The following is a 20,893-nucleotide window of genomic DNA, read 5'->3' on the forward strand; positions in this document are numbered from 1 at the left end:
TACTGGGTGGAGACTAGATCAGAGGGAGGCAAGACTGGATACAGGGAGGCCAATTCCAAGATGGCGGCAGCAATCAAGGCAAGATTTAACAAGGGACAGATTTGAAGGTATTAATGGAGGAAGAACTTGGTGACTAAAGGTATGTTGGGGGCACGGATGGGGAGTCAGGAAGGAGGTCCAAGCTTGTGCCTTGTGCACTCAGAGGTATTCAGACCCTGAGCGAGGCAAGGGAGGGAAGGCGGGGAGTGCGTTACGTGGAAGGATCAGAGGCCTTTGGAGGAAAAGTTCCTTCTTGTTTTCATCTGAAGACCATAACTCGGGCTGGTCAAGCCTAACAGGGGTCTTGCAAATTCTGTATTTTTCTGTACTCATAGGGTACATAGCATTCTAACAATAATTGGAATATCTGATTAATCTGAAATCTTCTTGAGGATTTACATGGGTAAAAGGGAGTTTTAATTACATGAAAGGAGCATGGCCTGGGAGAGTGGTGGATAGAAGGCAGGCAGGGCCAAGCGCACAGAGCTTGTCTTCTGTTTCCTTCTCAACCCAGGAATATGTCCAGCTCCTTTGCTTTCACCTCCTGGTCTGAAGATGCTTCAGGTGAGGGCCAGGACCTGAAAATACCTTGAAAATGCAAAGCTAGGTATAGGTGCTTGGTGCCCTCATCTGCAGAGCATCTGACAAAGTAAAATCATCACATTAACGTGTTTTGCAAGGCAAATGTGTAAGCAAGTTGTAAGCAGCTCCATTTATTCGAGTAAATAGCTTGTAAATAAATCATTGGTAAACATTACAAAATTAAATACATTTTCCAAAGCTTGCCAGTATACAGAAAATTCACAAACATAGTTCTTTTAAAAAATAAAATATGTTCAGAGCACCCTTGATATAAAACGCCTGACCCCGTCCTCTGACAGGGCCACCTAGAGACATCTTACGGTAGGCAGGGTTTCTGTGGGGACGCAGCAGGGGCTCCTGGAAGAGGGAGAGTTTCTACTCCGATCTTTTCCTCCGCCCACATCCATCTGAATTTTGATCCTTGTCCAAGGTATATAATCTCGAGAGGCAGGGCAGGTGCCCCAGACCTAGCTGCAAGCAAGTGGATCGGGGTACACAATTAGGGCCAGGAGCCGGAGTCCTCACCACACGCCAGTGAGCAAAGCCAGAAATGCAATCTCCACCATGCTTCCGCACCGGCAAATGCTCTTGTATCAACTTTCTTGAGAGAAGGCGAGACCTTCTCACCTCCGTACTCGCTCAACCCTCAGTTCTCCCCCTCTGGTCAGATGCTACCCAGGCACAGAAGTGACCAGAATCTACTTCTAAGGAGGAAGATATATAATCTGCTAACTTCCTTATGACCTGCGTTCGTGGAGAGAGAATAATACACAGTATTTGATTGAAAGCAGAGAATTAACTGCTACACAGCACTTCCATTTCCCATTGCAAAACACCACTCAGGTAGTGTGGGCATTTCTCCAGAAATCCAAATAGTTCTTCAAATTAAGGGTTCATAAAACTTTAAAACACCACAAATGAGGCAATCAGACATGACCTGGCAAAGCATCCCAACTAATGAAATAATATAAAGTCCATAAATAAGCCCTTGACCAACTCAACGTGTTTGTAGTGTAGCTCATTAAAATAACGGATACGCTGAACTCGTTCACTTTGGTGCATTAAGTGAATGCTGAAAGTGAGCAGCACGCACAGGAAGAATAGCTAGTGGCCTCTTGAAAACACACGTGCTGTGACCTCCAGTGAAGGACGAAGACAAGTTTATTCCATCCATGTGAAATAAAACTCACATTTACATTTTAACTTAGTCGTGTGTAGATATATACAAGTATGAGAAATTCCACATCTGAGTCAAATGTACAATTTAAGAAAAAAGTGTTACCAACCAGTTGTAAAAAACCATCGTCCCTGTATACTTAGGTCCTAAACATCTGATTTCTCAAAGAAAATGCTGCCTGGCCCAGCCCATCCTTGGACATCTGCCTAGTTTGATAATCCCAGATTGGGCTGAAATCAGAGTCGTGATCTTTGCTATTAAAATATTACACTAACACAAACCTTTAAAAACCAAAAAAGGAACGCTCTTGAATTGACTTCTAATAGACTCCCTCCCGCCAAAAAAAAAGTTGCTCATAAGGACAACTATCCTTCAGTAAAACTCTTCAAGAAGTCCAAATCCCAGGACACTTTCTTGGTCTCCGGGAGAGTTCTGCCGTGTGCTGGAATTATACAGGCTTCTTCTGCGGGGGGTTCAGTTTCCTCATGCCTCTTATCCGAGAGAGCAGCTCCTTGATAAATTCCTAGAAGAGATCAGAAGATGTTAATATGAGGGAGGGGGTCACTCTGTTCAAATTTGGGTTTAAAAATCTGCTTGAAGTAACTTATGTCAACTTCTGTTAATCTTAGTTGATGAGCTTGGTTGGATGTGTTAACCCCAACTGGTACAATACAGGAAATTTAGACAAATGAAGAGTGTGCAAATTTCACACTACAATGCACTCTGCTGGTATACTCTCTTTAGGAGAAAACCAGGCTGGCTTCACTCACAGACATCATCTTCTTGTCCTCTGAAGGCATGAAGGCATATGTGGTTCAGAGCAGTGCTTCTCAACCTTTAGTAAACCTTTAATACCTGCATACAAATCACCCGGGAAGCGTGTCAATTCTGATTTAGTAGTTCCGGGTTGGGTCCTGAGACTCTGCATTTCCAACTAGCTGCCAGGTGATGCCAGCGTTAGTCTCTGGACCACACCTGGAATAGCAAGGCCAGCCAGTGGCTCTCACATTTGAGTGTGCATGAGAATCGCCAGGGGGACTTATTAAACCACAGAGTGCTGGGCCCCACGCCCAGAGTTTCTGATTCAGCAGGTCTGGGGTGGAGCCTGAGACTTTGCTTTTCCAAAAGCTCCCACATGATACCTATGCTGCTGGTCCCAGGATCTCACTCAGAACCACAGGTCTAGAGCACAATAAGAGTCTTTTGACTTTTTTTTTTGACTGCAAATCATAGTTTAAAAAAACAAACACATTTGACATTTACAGTCCAGTACATACACACTCCTGAAATAAAAATTTAAAGAATGAATACTTACCACACACAATGTACTCTATATTTTCTATTCCATTCCAATTTCATTTAAAAGGTAATGCTGGGGGAGATCCACTAAAATGCTTCCATGACCTATTCATGGATGAGAACCCAAAGATTGAAGAACAATCTAGAATGGTTCCCAGTTTATACCATCAGAAATCTTTCCTTGTTGCCTCATGTTTTAAAATATTTGGCTACAAAATAAGTCACATTTATTAGAAAATAATTACCTTGGCTTCCTATTTTATATTTGGCAAAGACAAAGTTGACAGCCAGTCAGACTCTTTGATCAACAAGTGACAGTCAGTCAATGACAGGACTGAGCAAAAGCACTAAGAGACTTTCCTCTCCATTATGGCCTTCTGTTCTCAATCTCCCCACCAATCACAGCCCTTAGTCGTGACCTCCCAGACTAAGTGATCCCTGAAACTATGCTCCAGCTCTAAAACAAAATAAGCTTAAATATTTAATGTTTATTAGCCACCACAATTTCTTTTTTTAATAATCTTTTTGCAATTATAAAAGTAATATGTGCTTTTTCTAGAAAATGTGGAAAATACAAACCTCCAACAATTACTCCTCAGAATGAACCATTATTAACTTATTTTCTTCTACGGAAATTATTTTTACCTAATTGAGATCACACTGTATAAATACATCTTTTTTTTCACTTAGCATTATGTTGAAGCTTTTTTCCACAACATTAAAGTGCTTCTAAAAATTAATTGTAATGGTTTTACAATCCTTTATAGTATGGATTTTCTACAGTCTGTTTAATTCGCCCCATCACTGGAGTTTTGGTTGGTTCCCAGCTTTTCAAAATTATAAACAATGCCACAATTGACATCTTTGTGCATAAATCTTTGTCTGCAATTTGGATTATTCCCTTTGGAGAGCAGAAGTGGATCAAAGGACAGAAACATTTTAATCACCACCATTTCTGAACTTGGACAGAATGGAATATATGTGAAGTAAAATGAGGCCCTATTTTAATTTTCTGAACGGTATTTTATCTCATTTAAAGAATTTTCTAGGATGAAATAATGAAAAATTTTCCCACTTATATTCACTTTTCATTTTGAAAAGTCAAATGCATTTCCTATTGCCCCTTCTACCATGTGGTTAAAACAATACACGGTATATTGCACATCAATTTCAGTTTTTGCTGTTTTTGGAATCTGTCACTCAAATGGCTGCTGTGACAAGTTTCAGCACTAGAGTGTAGATTTCTTTTTTTTTTTTTAAAGCAAAGGCCAGAATTACAAATCCTGGGGCCGGCCTGGTGGCTCAAGCAGTTAAGTGCGCGCGCTCCACTGTGGCGGCCTGGGGTTCACCGGTTCTGATCCCGGGCGTGGGCGCGCACCAACGCACCGCTTGTCAGGCCGTGCTGTGGCAGCGTCCCATATAGAGTAGAGGAAGATGGGCATGGATGTTAGCCCAGGGCCAGTCTTCCTCAGCAAAAAAAAAAAAAAAAAGAAAAAAAGAGGAGGATTGGCAGATGTTAGCTCAGGGCCGATCTTCCTCACACACACACACAAAAAAACTCTGGTCATTTTTCTGCACTATTTTAATAACATTTTTCATTAAGATCATTATAAAAATAAAGACTAAAATCATATAAGGAATAATCTACCCTAAACTACAGATCTTTCTTCTTTAAGACAAAAGTAATTTGGTAATTTAAATCAAATTTTCTCAAAAAATTGATCATGATGTGCATAAATCTCAATGATTAAAAAGTTTAAATAAATAACTCATCTCGTATTTATGATATATTAACATTAATGAAAAACTTTAATTTTAAATTTTATATTAAAATAATTTATATGTCTATAACTTAATATACTGTATTCAGTATATTTTAAACAGTTCATTAAATTTGCATAAGAGGGCTCAGCTGAGTAAGTTAAAAAATAGCAAGATCAATATTTATTCTTCAGATAGAAACTTGACAACACCACTTGCATCAGAAAGATTTTGTTGATTACAGATGATTCTCAAAGAATATTCAAGGATCTCTAATCAAAAATACTGATTGATGGCTCTTGGTTCATATGACGCAAAAGTACTCGATGTAAGTAACGATATATCTCATTTACTTCCAAAACCAATCACCTAGACTTGGGCTGGAGACACTAATTTAGTCAGAGAAGGGCTGCGCCTTTGAGGAGATGGCATCTGAGTTGAGACCTGAATTAACAAAGAGGGGCCAGCTTGGAGAAGACCTGGGGGTTTGTGTTATGCACACAAGCAGAGGCCTTGCAGAGAAACAAGCAAGAAAGTGGGCATTCCTGATGCAGTAAGGCCAATGCGAGCACGGCGAGAGCCATGCTGGAGGTGCTAGGGCCAGCTCACCAAGGCCTTGTTGGCCACGGTAAGACTATGAGAGACCATTCTCAGTGCAGTGGAAGCCACCGGCAGCTTTTAAGTAGGAGAGCAACATCATCTGATTTGGGTTTTTAAAAGATCCCTCTGGCGGCTGTGTGGAGAAGGGGTTTTATGAAGACAAGATTGAAGGAGAGACCAGTCTGGAGCTGTTGCAGGGGTCCAGGCAAGGGAGGGGGGCCTTGGAGTACGTTGAGGGAAACAGAAATGGAAATAAGGGGGTAGATTTGGGATCCATTTCAGAGGCAGAGCCAACAGACCTTGCTGGACTGAATGTGGGGGTAGGGTGCAGCGAGGAGCAGGGACAGGAAGGAAAGGAATTAAGGTCACTGTTCTCATCAGAAGAACACCTGAAGAAAGGTGTTGCCATTTGTTGAGATGGGATAACAGGAGGAAAAAACCCAAAATAAAACAGGTTTATAGACATGAGATGCCCACTAGACACTTGAGGGGAGCTATCAAGAAGACAGATAATATGACTTTGGGTCTCAGCTCATGGCTAAAGGCATAGATATGGGCATCACCAACATCTAGATCAGTGGCTTTCAACTAGAGGAACAAACAAAAACCTAAAATACTACATGTGACTCACACATACTTATAGCAACCTAGTAGACAGAGATACAAGACCGAAACAGAAATTTTTGTGAAAATATGTAACTCTTCCTATAGGTAATACCTCTTGATATTTTCTATTGTATTTTGAAAAAACACAGGTCACAACCAGGTAAGGGGTTACCACCCATTGTTTATAAACACACTGATCTAGACCTGGGCCATTCAGTATAGTAGCCAATAACCGCAGGTGGCTATTTAATTTTAGATTAATTAAAATAAATGAAATCTAAAATTTAGTTCCTTAGTCACACTAGCCACATTTCAAGTACTCAACAGCCACTTATAGCTGGTGGACACCATATTGGACAATGTAGATGTAGAATATTTCCATCATCTCAGGAAATTCTATTGGACAGCGCAGACAACCATGCTTTGAATCACAGGACTAGATGAGAAAACCTTGGAGGAACGTGTAAATAGAGAGGAAAAGAAAGCCAAAGACCAAGACGAGAGGCTCTCTAACAAGTGAGGTCTGGTAGAAGTGTTGGAGCCAGCGAAGGAGACTGAAAAAGAGAAACCAATGCGATAGGAGGAAATCTCAAGAGAGGGTGCCGTTACGAAGCCAAGAGAAGAAAGTGTTTCTAGAAGGAAGAGGTGCTCAACGAAGTCAAGTGCTATGAGAGGTTAAGTCAGTCAAAGAGAGAAACCAAGCTATTAGATTGGGAAGAAAGAGGCCATTGAGTCCGGGATGGGAGACGTTTTAGTAGAATGGTTGGGATGCAAGTTCCCACCACTGAAAGGTTCCCAGTGACTTTTTGTTTTGTAAACAGTTTTATTTAAAGTATAATTGACATGCCATAAACTGCACATATTTAAAGTATAGAGCCACCACAAGCGTACCATCTATACAAACAAAATAATGGATATATCCAATTCCTCTAGAAGTTACTTCATGCCCCTTAGCAATCCCTCTCTCCTCCCCTTGCTCATCTCCTCCCCAGGAAAACACTGTCACTATTAATGTATTTTCTAGACTTTTATATAAATGGGATCATAACACTGTGTACTTTTTAGTCCGGTTTCTTTCACTTGGCATAATTATTGAGACTCAGCCATATTGTTGCATGGGTTAATAGTTCATTCCTTTTTTTATTACTGAGTAGCATTCCACTGCTTAGAAGTACACAATTTGTTTATCCATTCGCCTGTTGATGGAAATTTGGGTTGATTACAGTTTGGGGCTATTACAAATAAAGTTGCCAAAAACATTCATGTAAAAGTCTTTGAATGGAATATGCTTCCATTTCTTTTGGGTAAATAACCTAGGATTGGAATGGCTGAATCATTGATCTATCTGTTTGTCTATCTTTACACCATACCACACTAGCTTGATAAGTATAGATTTATAATAAGTCCTGAAATCAGGTAATGTTAGTCTGCCAACTTTGTTGATCTTTTTTTTTCCTGAGTAATTTAAAAAAAAATTATTTTTTTATATATATTGAGGTCACACTGGTTTGTAACATTATATAAATTTCAGTTGTACATCATTATATTTTGACTTCTGTGTAGACTACATCATGTTCACCACCAAAAGTTGAGTTGCCATGTTGATCTTTTTAAAAATTGTTTTCGCTATTCTAGGTCCTTTAAATTTCCTTAAGACCTTTAGAGTCAGCTTGTAAATTTCTCCAAAAAAATCTGCTGGAGTTTTGATTGAGAGTGCATCAAATCTGTAGATCAATTTGTGGAGAATTGATATCTTTTTTTTTTTTCCTGCAGGGAAAGATTTGCCCTGAGCTAATATCTGTTGCTGATCTTCCTCTTTGTTTTTCCTCCTCAAAGCTGCAGTACATAGTTGTATATTCTAGTTGTAGGTCCTTCTAGTTCTTCTATGTGAGCCGCCCCCACAGCATGGCAACTGACAGATGGGTGGTGTGGTTCTGTGACTGGCAAACGAACCCAGGCTGCCAAAGTGGTGAGCGCTGAACTTGACCCACTAGGCCATCAGGGCTGGCTCGAGAATTGATATCTTAACAAAAATGAATCTTCTCAGCAATATTTTATAGTTTTCAGTGTACAGATATTACACATCTTTTGTTGGATTTATTCCTAAGTATTTAATATTGTTGATGTTATTATAAATGGTATATTTTTATTTCAATTTCCAATTGTTTGTTGCCAGCATATATAGAAATACAATCAATTTTCATATATTTATCTTGTATCCTGAAAGCACTTATTAATAATTCTAGTAGCTTTCTTATAGACTATTGGATTTTCTACATAGATAATTATATTGTCTATGAAGAAAGCCAATTTTACTTCTCCCTTTCCAATTTGGATGCCTTTATTTCTTTTTATTGCCTAACTGTACTGGCTAAAAGCTCAAATACGATGCTGAATAAAAATGGTGAGAGTGGACGTCCTGATCATGTCCTGATCTTTCATCACTAAGGGTGTTACCTGTAGGTTTCTTTACAGATGTTCGTTATCAAATTTAGGAGGTTCCCTTCTCTTCCTAGTTGCTGAGAGTGTTTTTTTCTCAGGAATAGATGTTGGATTTTGTCAAATGCTTTTTATGCATCTGTTGACATGATCATAGAGGGTTTTTTTTTCCTTCTAGTTTCTTAATATGGTGACTTACGATGTCTCTTCATTTGACACTGCTAAGGACACCTTTTTTTCCTTCTTTCTTTTTTCTTGTTATCACTTTTATTGAGGAGTAATTTATGAACAATAAACTGTATCTATTTAAAGGTCAGAACATTTCCATCACTCCCAAGAGATTTCTCGTCTCCCTTTACAGCTCACCTTCTCTCGGTCCCCAGCCCCAATTTTCTGCCACAATAAATTAGTTTGCATTTTATGTAAACACAATCATCCACTATGTGCTCTGTTTGCTTGGCTTCTTTTACTCAATTTAATGATTCTGAGATTCACCAATATCTTGTGTGTATGAGTAGTTCGGTCCTTTATATGGCTGAGTAGTATTCTCTTGTATGGATATACCACAATTTGTTTATCCATTCATCTGCTGATGGACATTTGGGTTGTTTCGAGTTTTTGACCACTGTGAATAAAGCTGCCATGAATATACCTGTACAAGTATTTGTGTGGTCATATTTTTTTGTTTTGTTTGGGTAAATATGTAGCAATGCAATGGCTGTGTTGTCTAATTGTATGTTTAACTTTTTACGAACCCCCCAAACAGTTTTCTAAAGTGGTTGTACCATTTTACATTGCCACCAGCAGGATATGAGAGTTCCAGCTGTTCCACATCCTTGCCAACACTCGGTGTTGTCAGCCTTTTTAGTTTTCAGCTGTTCTAGTGAGTGTGTATAGTGATAAGATACTCCTTTTTTTTGAGGAACTTGTCCATTGTCCTTCACTTCTCTAAATAAGTCTCTGATCTCTATTCTTCACTCCCCTTTGTTGGCCACCTACCTCTGCCCACAACCTGCTGATTAAATGCTGGCATCCTCCAAAGCTTGGTTCCAGGCCTCCTCGAGGCACTGTCTCCCAGATGGCCACTACCCTCATACCAGTGACTCTTAGATCTCATCTCTAGCTCTGCCTTCACCCCTGAGATCCAGGCCTGCATTTCCCGTGGCTCCCAGAGACCTCCAAAGGGATGTCCCGTGGGCACTTCAGTCTCAAAATGACCAAAATTGAATTCATTGTTACCAATCTCTTCCTCAAACCTGTTCCTCCCCCTCAGGAATTCACAGTTTCCATTACTGTGTCCTGAACAAACCATCATATAGATCTCATTTCTCTCCAAATTAATCTATAAATTTAATGCAATTCTCATCAAAATATAAATATTTAAGAATAGGCAAGATACTATGAATAAGAAAATTGTGAGTTCACCTTGCCCTTACTATGAACTGATTATAAAGCCCTGGTAATTGTGACAGTGTGCAGGGATAGACAAATAGCCAGAAGCAGGTCCTACGTATTAGGGAAATTTGACATAAAACCCAAGACGATTACATATCAGTGCAGTGAGGAGGGACTGATTGCTCAAAAAATGGTACTGGACAATATGGCAAAACATAAAATTAGATCCCTATTTCATACCATACACAGAAATAAATTCAACGTGGTTTGAATACCTGGGTATAAAAAGTAAAAGTGAAAAGTTTTAGAGCAAAATGTAAGGAGACCATCTTTAAGACACTGGAATAGTAAAAGGTTTCTTAGATGGGATTTTTTAAAAAACATGTCATCAAAGATGTCACTGATAAATTTGACTTCATTAAAATTGAAGACTTCTGTACATAAAAGACAACACAAGTGAAAATAAGCTCCAGAGTTTGTGAAAATACATTTGCAACCACATAAACGTCCAAGGATTGTCATCCACAATATGTAAATACCTCTGGCAAATCAACAAGGAAAACACAAACAAGTCAAAGGAAAAGTGGACAAAGGATTTTTTTGTGTGTGTATGAGGAAGATCAGCCCTGAGCTAACATCCGTGCCCATCTTCCTCTACCTTATATGGGATGCCGCCACAGCATGGCATGACAAGCAGTGCATCGGTGCGTGCCCAGGATCCGAACCCGTGAACCCCGGGCAGTCAAAGCGGCACGCACGCACTTAACTGCTTGCGCCACCGGGCTGGCCCCTGGACGAAGGATTTGAAATGGAAATTCCCAGAGAAGTAAACATGAACAGCCAATAAGCACATAGGGAAAAAAACCTCCTCAACCTTACTAGCTAGCAGTCAGGAAAAGGTATATTAAAACAATGAGATGTCATCAGATAAGCAAAAATTTTAAAGGTTGGCAATACCAGGTGTGGAGATGATGAGGTTAAAAGGGAATTCTTAACTCTTGCTGGGGGCATGCAAGCTGGTGCAACCATTTAAGAGCAATTCCGTTTCTTGGTATATTTCTTGGAGAAACTCTTGTACACAGGCAATAGGTCAAGAAGTTATTTTACTGCATCATTGTTCATAATAATAAAAAAACTGGACACAACCTAAGTGAGTATCAACAGAAGAATGGATAAATATATTACAGTATATTAATACTCAGGAATGCTATACAGCAATGAAAATGAATGAACTCGAGCCTCCTGTATCAACATGGACAAATCTCAGAAATCTAATCTTGGACACAATAAGCAAGCTGAAGAAGAAAACTTGCAAAATATTATTTAGATAGGTATAAAGCATGCAAGATAATCCATGTGCAGGGGGCCGGCCCCGTGGCTTAGTGGTTGGGTGCCAGCCATGCTGAGGCGGCGTCCCACATACAGCAACTAGAAGGACGTGCAACTATGACATACAACTATCTACTGGGGCTTTGGAGAGAAAAAGGGGAAAAAGGGAGGGTGATTGGCAATAGATGTTAGCTCAGGGTCAGTCTTCCTCAGCAAAAAGAGGAGGATTGGCATGGATGTTAGCTCAGGGCTGATCTTCCTCACAAAAAAAAAAAAAAAGATAATCCATGTGCATATTTGTCACTCCTACTTGGTTGCAAAAGTCCTATTTCTCTTTGTTTTCCTAGGACAGCGCTTACTGTACAGGAGGTGCTCAGCAAAGGTTTACAAAGTAAAGGAGGACGCACAGGAACCAATTAATTCACACAACTGTGGCCTTAAAGTGAAGGGGCAGAGAGAGAAGACACTGGAATCTTCGTGTATCAATTGCATGGGGGAGGGCGGAATTGTACAAAATATCAATTGGCCCCTGCTACTATGGAGGAGGTTCCAGAGGTTCTCCTTTAAGCACTGGAAATCTAGCAGACCTCGGGGAGGTAGGGAAGACAAGAAGCATTTGGGGAAGGGTGGAGCCTAGGATGCTCATACACACATGCACACACACGCACACACATATGGGAGAAAGGGATCAAAGAAGCAATAGAAAGAAAAGAAACATTCCCCGTGACTTTGCAGACTTGACTTTATATAACACGCAGCCACCTGATTTATGAGAGACTTCTAGCAAGAGAAAAGGGAAAGCACGTTTCTGAGGGGATCTGGCAACAGCCATGAAAACAGAAGGTCCTTCCTCGCTCTGGAGTTTCAGGCGTGTGGCACTGTCACGGGGCATGGCTTCGCAGTGGCCACGCTCGACTCTGAGTTCTCATCCCCCTGATCCCTCCTGGGCCCCGTGGCTTTCAGCTTCCACTCCCTCCCACCTGCTCTGGCCTGCGCCAGAGGCAGCAGATGGACACACATTTTGTAATTATCACCATAGCCAGGTGTCTGGGGCCCTTCCCTAGTCACTCAAAGTGATTCATCTGTTACGCTCATTGGTGATACTGTGCTGCTTTAACCAAGAGGGATCCATCAGAAAGTAGGAAGAGGAGAAACCACAGTATTATCGCAAATCACTGCTTTGTGCATAAACTGCCCTTATGGCATTCTTTCAAGCATTTCGAGTCACTTAAAAAGAGAAATAAGATAAATGGATACTACGCAGTAGCCCTTTGATTAGAAGTATTTCCTGACAAAAGGATTTTTGAAAGTAATGTTTAAAAATGGCATCACCAATCATAGTAGGTGTAATTATGAAGATCATGCAAGCTCCAATAAAGGGGGCCCAGCAGAACTCTGGATGCTCAGCCTGCTTTCCCCAAAAATATCATCAACCCCTTACGCAGGGCAGGGTGAAGAGAGAAACAGCAGGTGAGGATTCTGAAGGCTGGGATCCACACGGGTCAGTGTGTTGTTGACAACATACTCTCCTGTATGTTGTCTCCTCTGTCACCCCAATCAATGCCCCAATCATTTCCTTAAAAGTGCATATTCGCAGGGGCCATCTGACCCCGGTCCTGAGTCTCACTGCCAGATGACAGCAAACCAAGTCAACTTGCACAAGTTTTACATAGCTACCTGACACTTCTTCCAAAAAGCCTGATATTTGACAGATGACGTGGGATTCAGGTAAGGTGTGATCAGGTGGAGGGCGAGAAGAACTTCCAGATCCACCGAAGTTTAGATAAGTGAGGGCAATGGAAGGGTCATATGTGTCTCTTTTACAATGTGATGGCAACACCTGAGAACAGTTCCACATGGCGAAATGTCCTCACCCAAACAACCAACTAAGAATTTAAAAATCACACTGTAACCTTCTATTGGCTTAAATATTCAGGTCACACAAGAGGCCAGACATTTGTATGCAGGCAGTGAATCAGCACTGATGGACAGCTTCAGTGTGTCCCCAGCCCTGTGTGACACTGAAATTTGCTCCCTGCAGCCACAGGCATTATTCCGTACCACAAGCACCAACATCACTCATCACTAAAATATGTAATTTCCCTGCTCTTTTTTTAGGGGGTGGAGCAGTGTTGTTTATCTTTAGAGAGGTTCATTTGCTGGCAGGGCACACAGGAACAGATCCTATTTGTCACTATCCGAAAAGAGGCTTATGAATCTGTTATGGGTGAAGGTTTGTGCCTACTGTTGTTATAATCACTTCTGCCAACATAAATTCCTGAAGGTCTTAACTGCGTCCTGGTTGTTTTTTTTTCTCTCTCTCCTTTAACTTAAAACCACTGACATTACTTTGTCCATTTATGTTCTTGACTATCTGCCTTTAAAGATTAATTTGTTCTGCTGGTGAGAGCAGTCCCATGAATCTATTTTAGAGATTCAGACCACTGCTTTTAGACTTATTTTGTACTCAAATTCTCACCTTTATTTGTATGCAGCAGAACAGGTCATTTACCCTCACCCTGTGCAACTTTACCGGCATTTAATTCTTCCTTCATTACTCATAGGTTTCTCAGAATCTGTACACTTAACAATTCAACGTAAAATAAAATCCATATAAATAATCCAACCACAGTAAATAATCAGTGGAGTAAATTCAGCATAGTTATAATCTCCCACTTTATAATCACTAAGAAAACTAAAGTCATTTCATCAAAGGTCCCATTATCCATGAGGGAGAGTATTATTTGCTACAAATACCTGAATCTTGTTGAAGTGAAAGGAAACCATTTCCAAGCTATCTGAGATTCGTTTGTGGTTGTGACTCCCTTTGCTAAAGATCTAGAAATCCTAAAGTCATGTGTCAAGTGGCCTTGAGCTCATAGTCTTTCTTCTGTCCAGATAAGTCTAAACATAAGAAGAGAATGTGGAGCTGTTTTTAACACAAGTTTGATCAGCTTTTAAAACATGATCATTCCTTCTGAATTTAATGAAAAAAGAAAAGGGCATAAAGTCACAATCAATCATTCGAAAATGCCAACCACTTAAACGTCCACTCCCCATTAAAGCTGGTACCTCCTCTATCACGTCTTTTAAAAAAATAATAATCATTAATTACGGAGGGAAAAAGTATCCTCAGGCAAGACCTACGTGGCTCTTCCTATAACAGCATCTCCTTCTTCCTTCCTTATACTGCATCACGATTATCGTTGTCATCATCGTTATCACTATTCTCATGGTTATCTTGCCTCCAAGAGTGTGTAGTAAGGAATTTAACCTTGCCCAAAAAGAGGTCTGGTCTTTGCCCTCAGCTCCTGGGAGGTGAGCTCTAAGCTTTTGCAATGTCCTGCTTGGTAAAAGTATCTTTGGGGGCCGGCCTGGTGGTGTAGTGGTTAAGTTTGTGCACTACGCTTTGGCAGCCCAGGGTTCGCAGGTTCAGATCCTGGTCAGGTCCGCAGGGCGCGGACCTACGCACCGCTTATCAAGCCATGCTGTGGCAGGCGTCCCACATATAAAGTAGAGGGAGATGGGCACAGATGTTAGCCCGCGGCCAATCTTCCTCAGCAAAAAGAGGAGGATTGGCAATGGATGTTAGCTCAGGGCTAATCTTCCTCACCAAAAAAAAAAAAAAAAAGTATCTTTGTTTACCTGGGGGCCTTGGGCCAGGCCAGAGAGTCTCGCAATGTGATTTAGGGTGAGGGCTTTGTATCATGTGGTATCATTTCAATACCCCAAGGGGCTGGAGACTGAGGTCAGCCATGTGGGCAGTCAACCATGTCTATGTGACCGAGTCCCAGTAAAAACTCTGGACATCCAGGCTCAGGCGAGCTTCCCTATATGTATATTGTCACACACCATAGATGAGAGAATCAACACCGTCCAGGGCTCCCGTCCAGGGCTCCACTGGGAGAGGGCAGCTGGAGGCTCTGCACTGGGAACTTTCCTGGACTCTGTCCCATGCATCCCTTCCCTTGGCTGATTTTAGTCTGTAGCCTTTGACTGTAATAAACCAAAACCATGGGTACAAAAACTTTCAGTGAGCTCTGAGGGTCTTTCTCGCAAATTATCAAACATGAGTATGGTCTTGGGGCTCCCTGAACTTGTAATTGGTGTCAGAAGTCAGGACGGTCTTGTGGACTGTTCCCTAACTTTGCAAAGAGTGCTGAATAAAGACCAGAAAATCAGTGCAGAGTTTTGCTGCGTGACTGCGCACCTTTGGCAAGCTTACCTAACATTCTGGGTTGATTTTCCCCAATGAAGACCATCTTAATCAGATTTATAAATATTCCACAGTGGAGCTCACGCTCACCTAGTAAGAAGTCAGAGCGAGGCAGTGAGAAGTAGACAGGGCACGGGATCTGGACTCACATGTGGGTTCCAATACCAGCTCTAGCGCATCCTGGCTCTTTTGTCCTGGGCAGAGGTGGCCTGGTACATAGAGAACCCTCAGGAAAGTGTCTGAGCAACTAGTATACCAGACCAAAATCCTTTTGATAAAGTCACTCATCTTTCTGGTTCATAAATCCCAATCCTTTATTACTTACTTGCCTAATTACACTGAAACATAATAAGGCTTTCATAGCCAACGGCTACAACCACTAAAATGTCATTTTCAGCAATTCTGGTGTTTCTTTGAAAGCTCACAATTCTCTCACTACTCAGAAACACTGTTCTGAACATGACAGCTTTGAAAGGGTGCCTTTCAACTGCTTAATCTAGCATTCAAGCTCCATTCCTCATCCCACCCCCAAATTGCAGTCTTTTTTGAGGAAACCCCATGAGAGACCAGATGAAAAGGTTCCCCTGCGTGCAGACACTCAGATCCATTAAACTGGAGTGAAATGGTGGCTTCCTCGGCTTTCTCTAGCAAGTACAGATCCCCTAACATCACAATCCATTAAGCAATTTGGTTCCTAACTTAGAGAACCATGGGATAAGCTGACACCCTGGCATTTCTGTTCTTTTATTCCTATTTTAATAGTCTTTGAGCACTTAAATTCTCACCACAGTTAACCTTGGCTTTGTAACAGATTTTAAAATGGATGTACATACAGCTTCACTGCTTTATCTAAGTCCCTAGACTAGTTACAGGCACACAGATGTTCAATAAACATTTGTTGGGCAAATGAATAAAAAGCCAATAGCAAAATGCCAAGCCATGCCTCTTCCCACTGCCGACACAGCCTCTCTGTGTTGTAAATATCCAGTTTATATTTTCTCTCCATTGCAGTCAGCTCAATGAACAGGGGCCCTGAGTACTTCCATGTATACATAAACTGAACAATATTTTCAACAACAGGTTAAAATGCTAAATGGATAGATCGCTGACGGGAGCAGGATGAGTTGACAACGGCCACCACCACAGCCTGCCGGAAAAGTGCGATGCAGCCCCACGACACCGCAGCAAGAGAAGATTCTGCCTTTCTACCGTCGACACAAAAGGAACAACAAAACAGGCCTACCTTTCCAAAAACACTGGTCAATTTTTCTTTGCCAACCACGATCAGACATCCCTTTCCTGTACCATCACGTGGCCACGACATTGCCATGACCCAGCAGATTACTGAGACACGGAAATGCCTCCCTCACCACCTACTTGCAGGCTTCGTCATCCGGCATGAACCCCTGAGGCATATCAACTCACAGGTTTTGATTGCTAAAATGATAAGTAATACTACAACCTCTATTTCACAAAAATGAAATAAATGCACAGGAAGAAAAATCTGATGTTTATCAGAAAGCAATGGCACAGCCACCTTCCACTATAAAAAGAGATTCTAAAAAGTCCATCGATTGGACTCCCCTAACAGATGGCAAGACAGATGCCCTCGAGCCCATATTAAATGCATTTTCTGCCCACCATTCCAGTACGTCCCAGTGTGTGATCTTAATATTTGAAAACCATGCAAAGTAAGAGTGAGAAATAGGAGACGAAGCTCCTCCCTAGCATGGCTAACTGGCCCCAATACCCCACCTCTGATTTCTACAATGTCCCCTAGGCTGTCACTACTGGTCACTCAAATCCAAGTAGCAGCCAAAAGAAAATTACTCCTTTCCTTCTGGCATTTTCTACCCTAAAATCATCTCTATTTTAATATCAATTACATCAGAAATTTACTCCAGGGGAAAAAATTAAAACACCATTCTTACTGACCAATCACTCAGACATTAGTGTGGTGACCATAATTATATTGCTGTGCTTTGAAGGGTCCAAGTCAGGGAAGATGTACATGTCAAGGGTCCACAGTTTGGAATATGAATCAAAATGGGGAAACACAGTCCTTTTCTTATTAGCCAGGGATCCACATAGGATGAAACCATGGACCTGAAGTATATGACACAGAGTGACACACCAAAACCAACATCACTTCTACGAAATTAGCAGATTCTTTAAAATCTACTCTTCATATTGAATAATTCAAGAATATCATCATTGGTGAATTTGGGCATTTTGCATATTTAATATGTAATGGAGAAGCATTACCTTATATAGAAACAGACTCGACTAGCATGTGCCAAGCTTTATGTTATGTGCTTTCATACATACCCTGACTTCTCCACTTATTAACCATGTCACCTTAGGCAAATTACATAGGCTTTCTATGTCTCAAATTCATTAACTGGTAAAAATACAGTCATGTGCCACGTAACGATGTTTCGGTCAGCGATGGATGAACCACATATATGACAAGTGATCCCATAAGGTTAGTACCATATAGCCTAGGTGTGTAGTAGGCTGTACCATCTAGGTTTAAGTACACTCTATGATGTTCGCACAACTACAAAATCACTTAATGACTCATTGCTCAGAACGTATCCTCGTCGTTAAGCAACACATGACTGTAGCGTCAACCTCATAACTTTGTTGTGAAGATGAAACAAGTTAATACATGTGATGTACTTAGATTGGTGCCTGGCATGTGCTTAGTAATTACTGATCTATTATTATTATTGTTACTTTCACTAAAATTACTATCATTGCAAATAATTGTTACTAAAACCCAGAGAGGTGGTTATTATTTACCTCCATTTTATAGAGGAGGAAATGGAGGCTCAAAGAGGTTGAGAAAATTGCTTAAAGTCACACACATTTAGTGCTGGTGCTGGCATAAGACTCTGGACTCAAAGTCCACTCTTCCCAACGCCCACCCTGCCTCTGCAATGAAACCATAAATAAACGCACCTGAATCAGCAAAGACATCTTCTTTACATTTTTAACTTCAAAGTGGAATAATAATTGTATGTAAAAGTCTTTTGATCAAAAAATAGCACCTCCAGAGAAGGCTACTTAAAAAAGAACATCATTAATTTTTAGGCATTTCATTAAGATAGGACAAAGTCCTTTAGTGTCCTAAATGTCTTGCAGAGCCAAGTAGCTTAGAAAGACTGGCAGGATGGAGAGAAAGAGGACAAGATCAGATGTCAGAAACTCAGGGCTGAGTCCTGGTTCCTCTGCTCACAGCTAGCCAAGAGATGATTGTGAGGATTAAATAAGACAATGCTTGTTACTGCATGTGAACGATACAACTCTGGAAAAATATAAGCTACTATTTTTATCATCATAATCCAGGAGCCAGTAAAATCTGTTTCTTATTGACATAATAAGCTCAAAGGCAAAACTATCCAACCATTTCTGAAATGATCCTTTAATAGATAGGAACTTGACTGAAATTCCTCAGCATTTTACACCATTTCCATTCGTAGAAACCATGAGCTAAACAAAGAACACGGAGATGTTCCCTTGTAAACTCCAGTGTCTCTTCCTTCTTTCTTCCTTTGGAACTCTGAAGAACATTCAAATTCTATATCCTTTCATCTCATAAGCCTCCTTATAGAAACCACATGAGGAATATTTTATTCCAGGGAGGCAAGACCCACCATATTTATTTAACTACATGGCTGTTAACAAGTGTAAATATTTTGCTCCCTGGATACTGTAAAGACTGAAGAAGACTCATGCAGATCCAATCTTCCCCACCTAAATAACCAAAACATAAATTTCTCCACCTAGGAGGAGAACTGAAGAAATGGGAATGATGAAGTGAATAAATGGCACGTCTATACCTACCAGTCCGGATCTACTCTCAGGAGCAACCCTCCCACTCCCATATCATGTGTTAATTCATTGGCATAATCCACCACCTTTCTTGACTACAATCCTACTATTCTTGTCTAACCCTTCACAACAATTTGACTTTGCTCTCCAAATATCTAATTGTTTTAACTCATACTAATTTCCAAACTATTTATTGCTAAAAGAACTAAATGGGGAGGTCTCCTGCCTCCTTCCTATCCTTGCTTCCAGAAAGCTTGAAGTCAGGCTATCAATGCTCAGGTAGGAGTTCAGAGGGTCAAACTCTTAAAAAAACACACATCTCCCCAGAGAAGAAGACGAAGACATCCAAACAGTGACAGTTTGAGGAGGCCCCCTGCTCCATACACACACAACACAAAAAAAGTCAGATTTGCAACCTGGTCACTCCACAGTGAGACCCAGCAATGGACAAGCTGTGCTTACACACACAGATTCCAATCAGCTTACTGGCTCCTAACACTCAAATATGGGTACACTGCCAAAAATCAGTAAAGACAGACCAAAATAGACAGAAGAAAGGTGGGATTCAGAGAAAACAGAGACAATGCAGAAAGCAGAATAATCTTAAAAACAAAAATAAAGACAATAAAAATTTGATTAACATCCTCAAAGAGAGAAAAGAATCAAATGCATCTGGGAAATAAGAAGAAATATTAAAACAAAGTGAACAGAGATTTAAAAAGGGCTCTTGGATATTAAAAATAAGACAGATGAAATTTAAAAATATCAGTAAAAAGTCTAGAAGATAAAGTCAAAGAAATCTTTCAGAAAGCAGAATAAAAGATCAAGGGGATGGAAAACAAAAGGGAAAAGACAAGAAATTAGAGGCTCCATCCAGAAGAAGTAATGTCTAAATAACACGAGAGCCAGAAATATACAATACCAAAGAAGAAATTAATAAAAATAATAAAAGAGGGGCCGGCCCCGTGGCGCAAGCGGTTGGGTGCACGCGCTCCGCTGCGGCGGCCCAGGGTTCGCTGGTTCGGATCCCGGGCGCACACCGACGCACTGCTTTGGCAAGCCATGCTGTGGCGGCGTCCCATATAAAGCGGAGGAAGATGGGCACGGATGTTAGCCCAGGGCCGTCTTCCTCGGCAAAAAAAGAGGAGGATTGGCGGTTGTTAGCACAGGGCTGATCTCCTCACCAAAAAAAAAAAAAATAAAAGATATTTTTTTGAAAAACTGAAGGACATAAATCTTCAGACTAAATACAAAGTACCCAGCATAAGAAAAGAAAAAAATCCACACTAGAGCATATCATTGTAAAATTTCAAAATATGGAGATAATCCTAAAAGTTAATGGAAGGGAAAAAAATAGGTCACATGCAAAGGTCTGAGAATGGAAATGGCATCAGACTTCTTAACAATAGAAGTAATACAATAGAATAATGCCTTTAAAATTGAGTTCTAACAATGAATTTTATCCTAGAATTCCACATCATCCAAACTATTGATCAAGATACATTTTCAGAAATGCAAGGATTCAAAAAGTTTACCTTCTATGCCTCAATTACCAAAAAGCTACTGGATGATGTACTCTAACTAAAATGAGGAGGACTGGGATTTAAGAAACA

The 20,893-nt window shown here is 40.7% G+C and overlaps 1 protein-coding gene across 2 annotated transcripts in view; it reads right to left on the reverse strand.

Moving 5' to 3' along the window:
- Positions 1–726: 726 nt before the first annotated feature.
- The window catches only part of PPP1R14C (protein phosphatase 1 regulatory inhibitor subunit 14C), an 86,407-nt gene continuing 66,240 nt past the window's right edge, over positions 727–20,893 (reverse strand). The window contains exons 4-5 of one of the 2 annotated variants that reach the window (XM_058534157.1): positions 18,408–18,508; positions 2,259–2,321 (exon numbers count right to left, since the gene is read on the reverse strand). In XM_058534157.1, the coding sequence (XP_058390140.1) occupies positions 18,431–18,508 (78 nt within the window). In that variant the 3' untranslated portion in view covers positions 2,259–2,321; positions 18,408–18,430. Of the gene's footprint in view, positions 2,322–18,407; positions 18,509–20,893 lie in introns of both variants that reach the window. The other variant, XM_058534158.1, reaches the window with a different exon arrangement.

The sequence above is a fragment of the Diceros bicornis genome, chromosome 39, assembly GCF_020826845.1.
Source record: "Diceros bicornis minor isolate mBicDic1 chromosome 39, mDicBic1.mat.cur, whole genome shotgun sequence".
NCBI classification, from domain to species: Eukaryota; Metazoa; Chordata; class Mammalia; order Perissodactyla; family Rhinocerotidae; genus Diceros; species Diceros bicornis.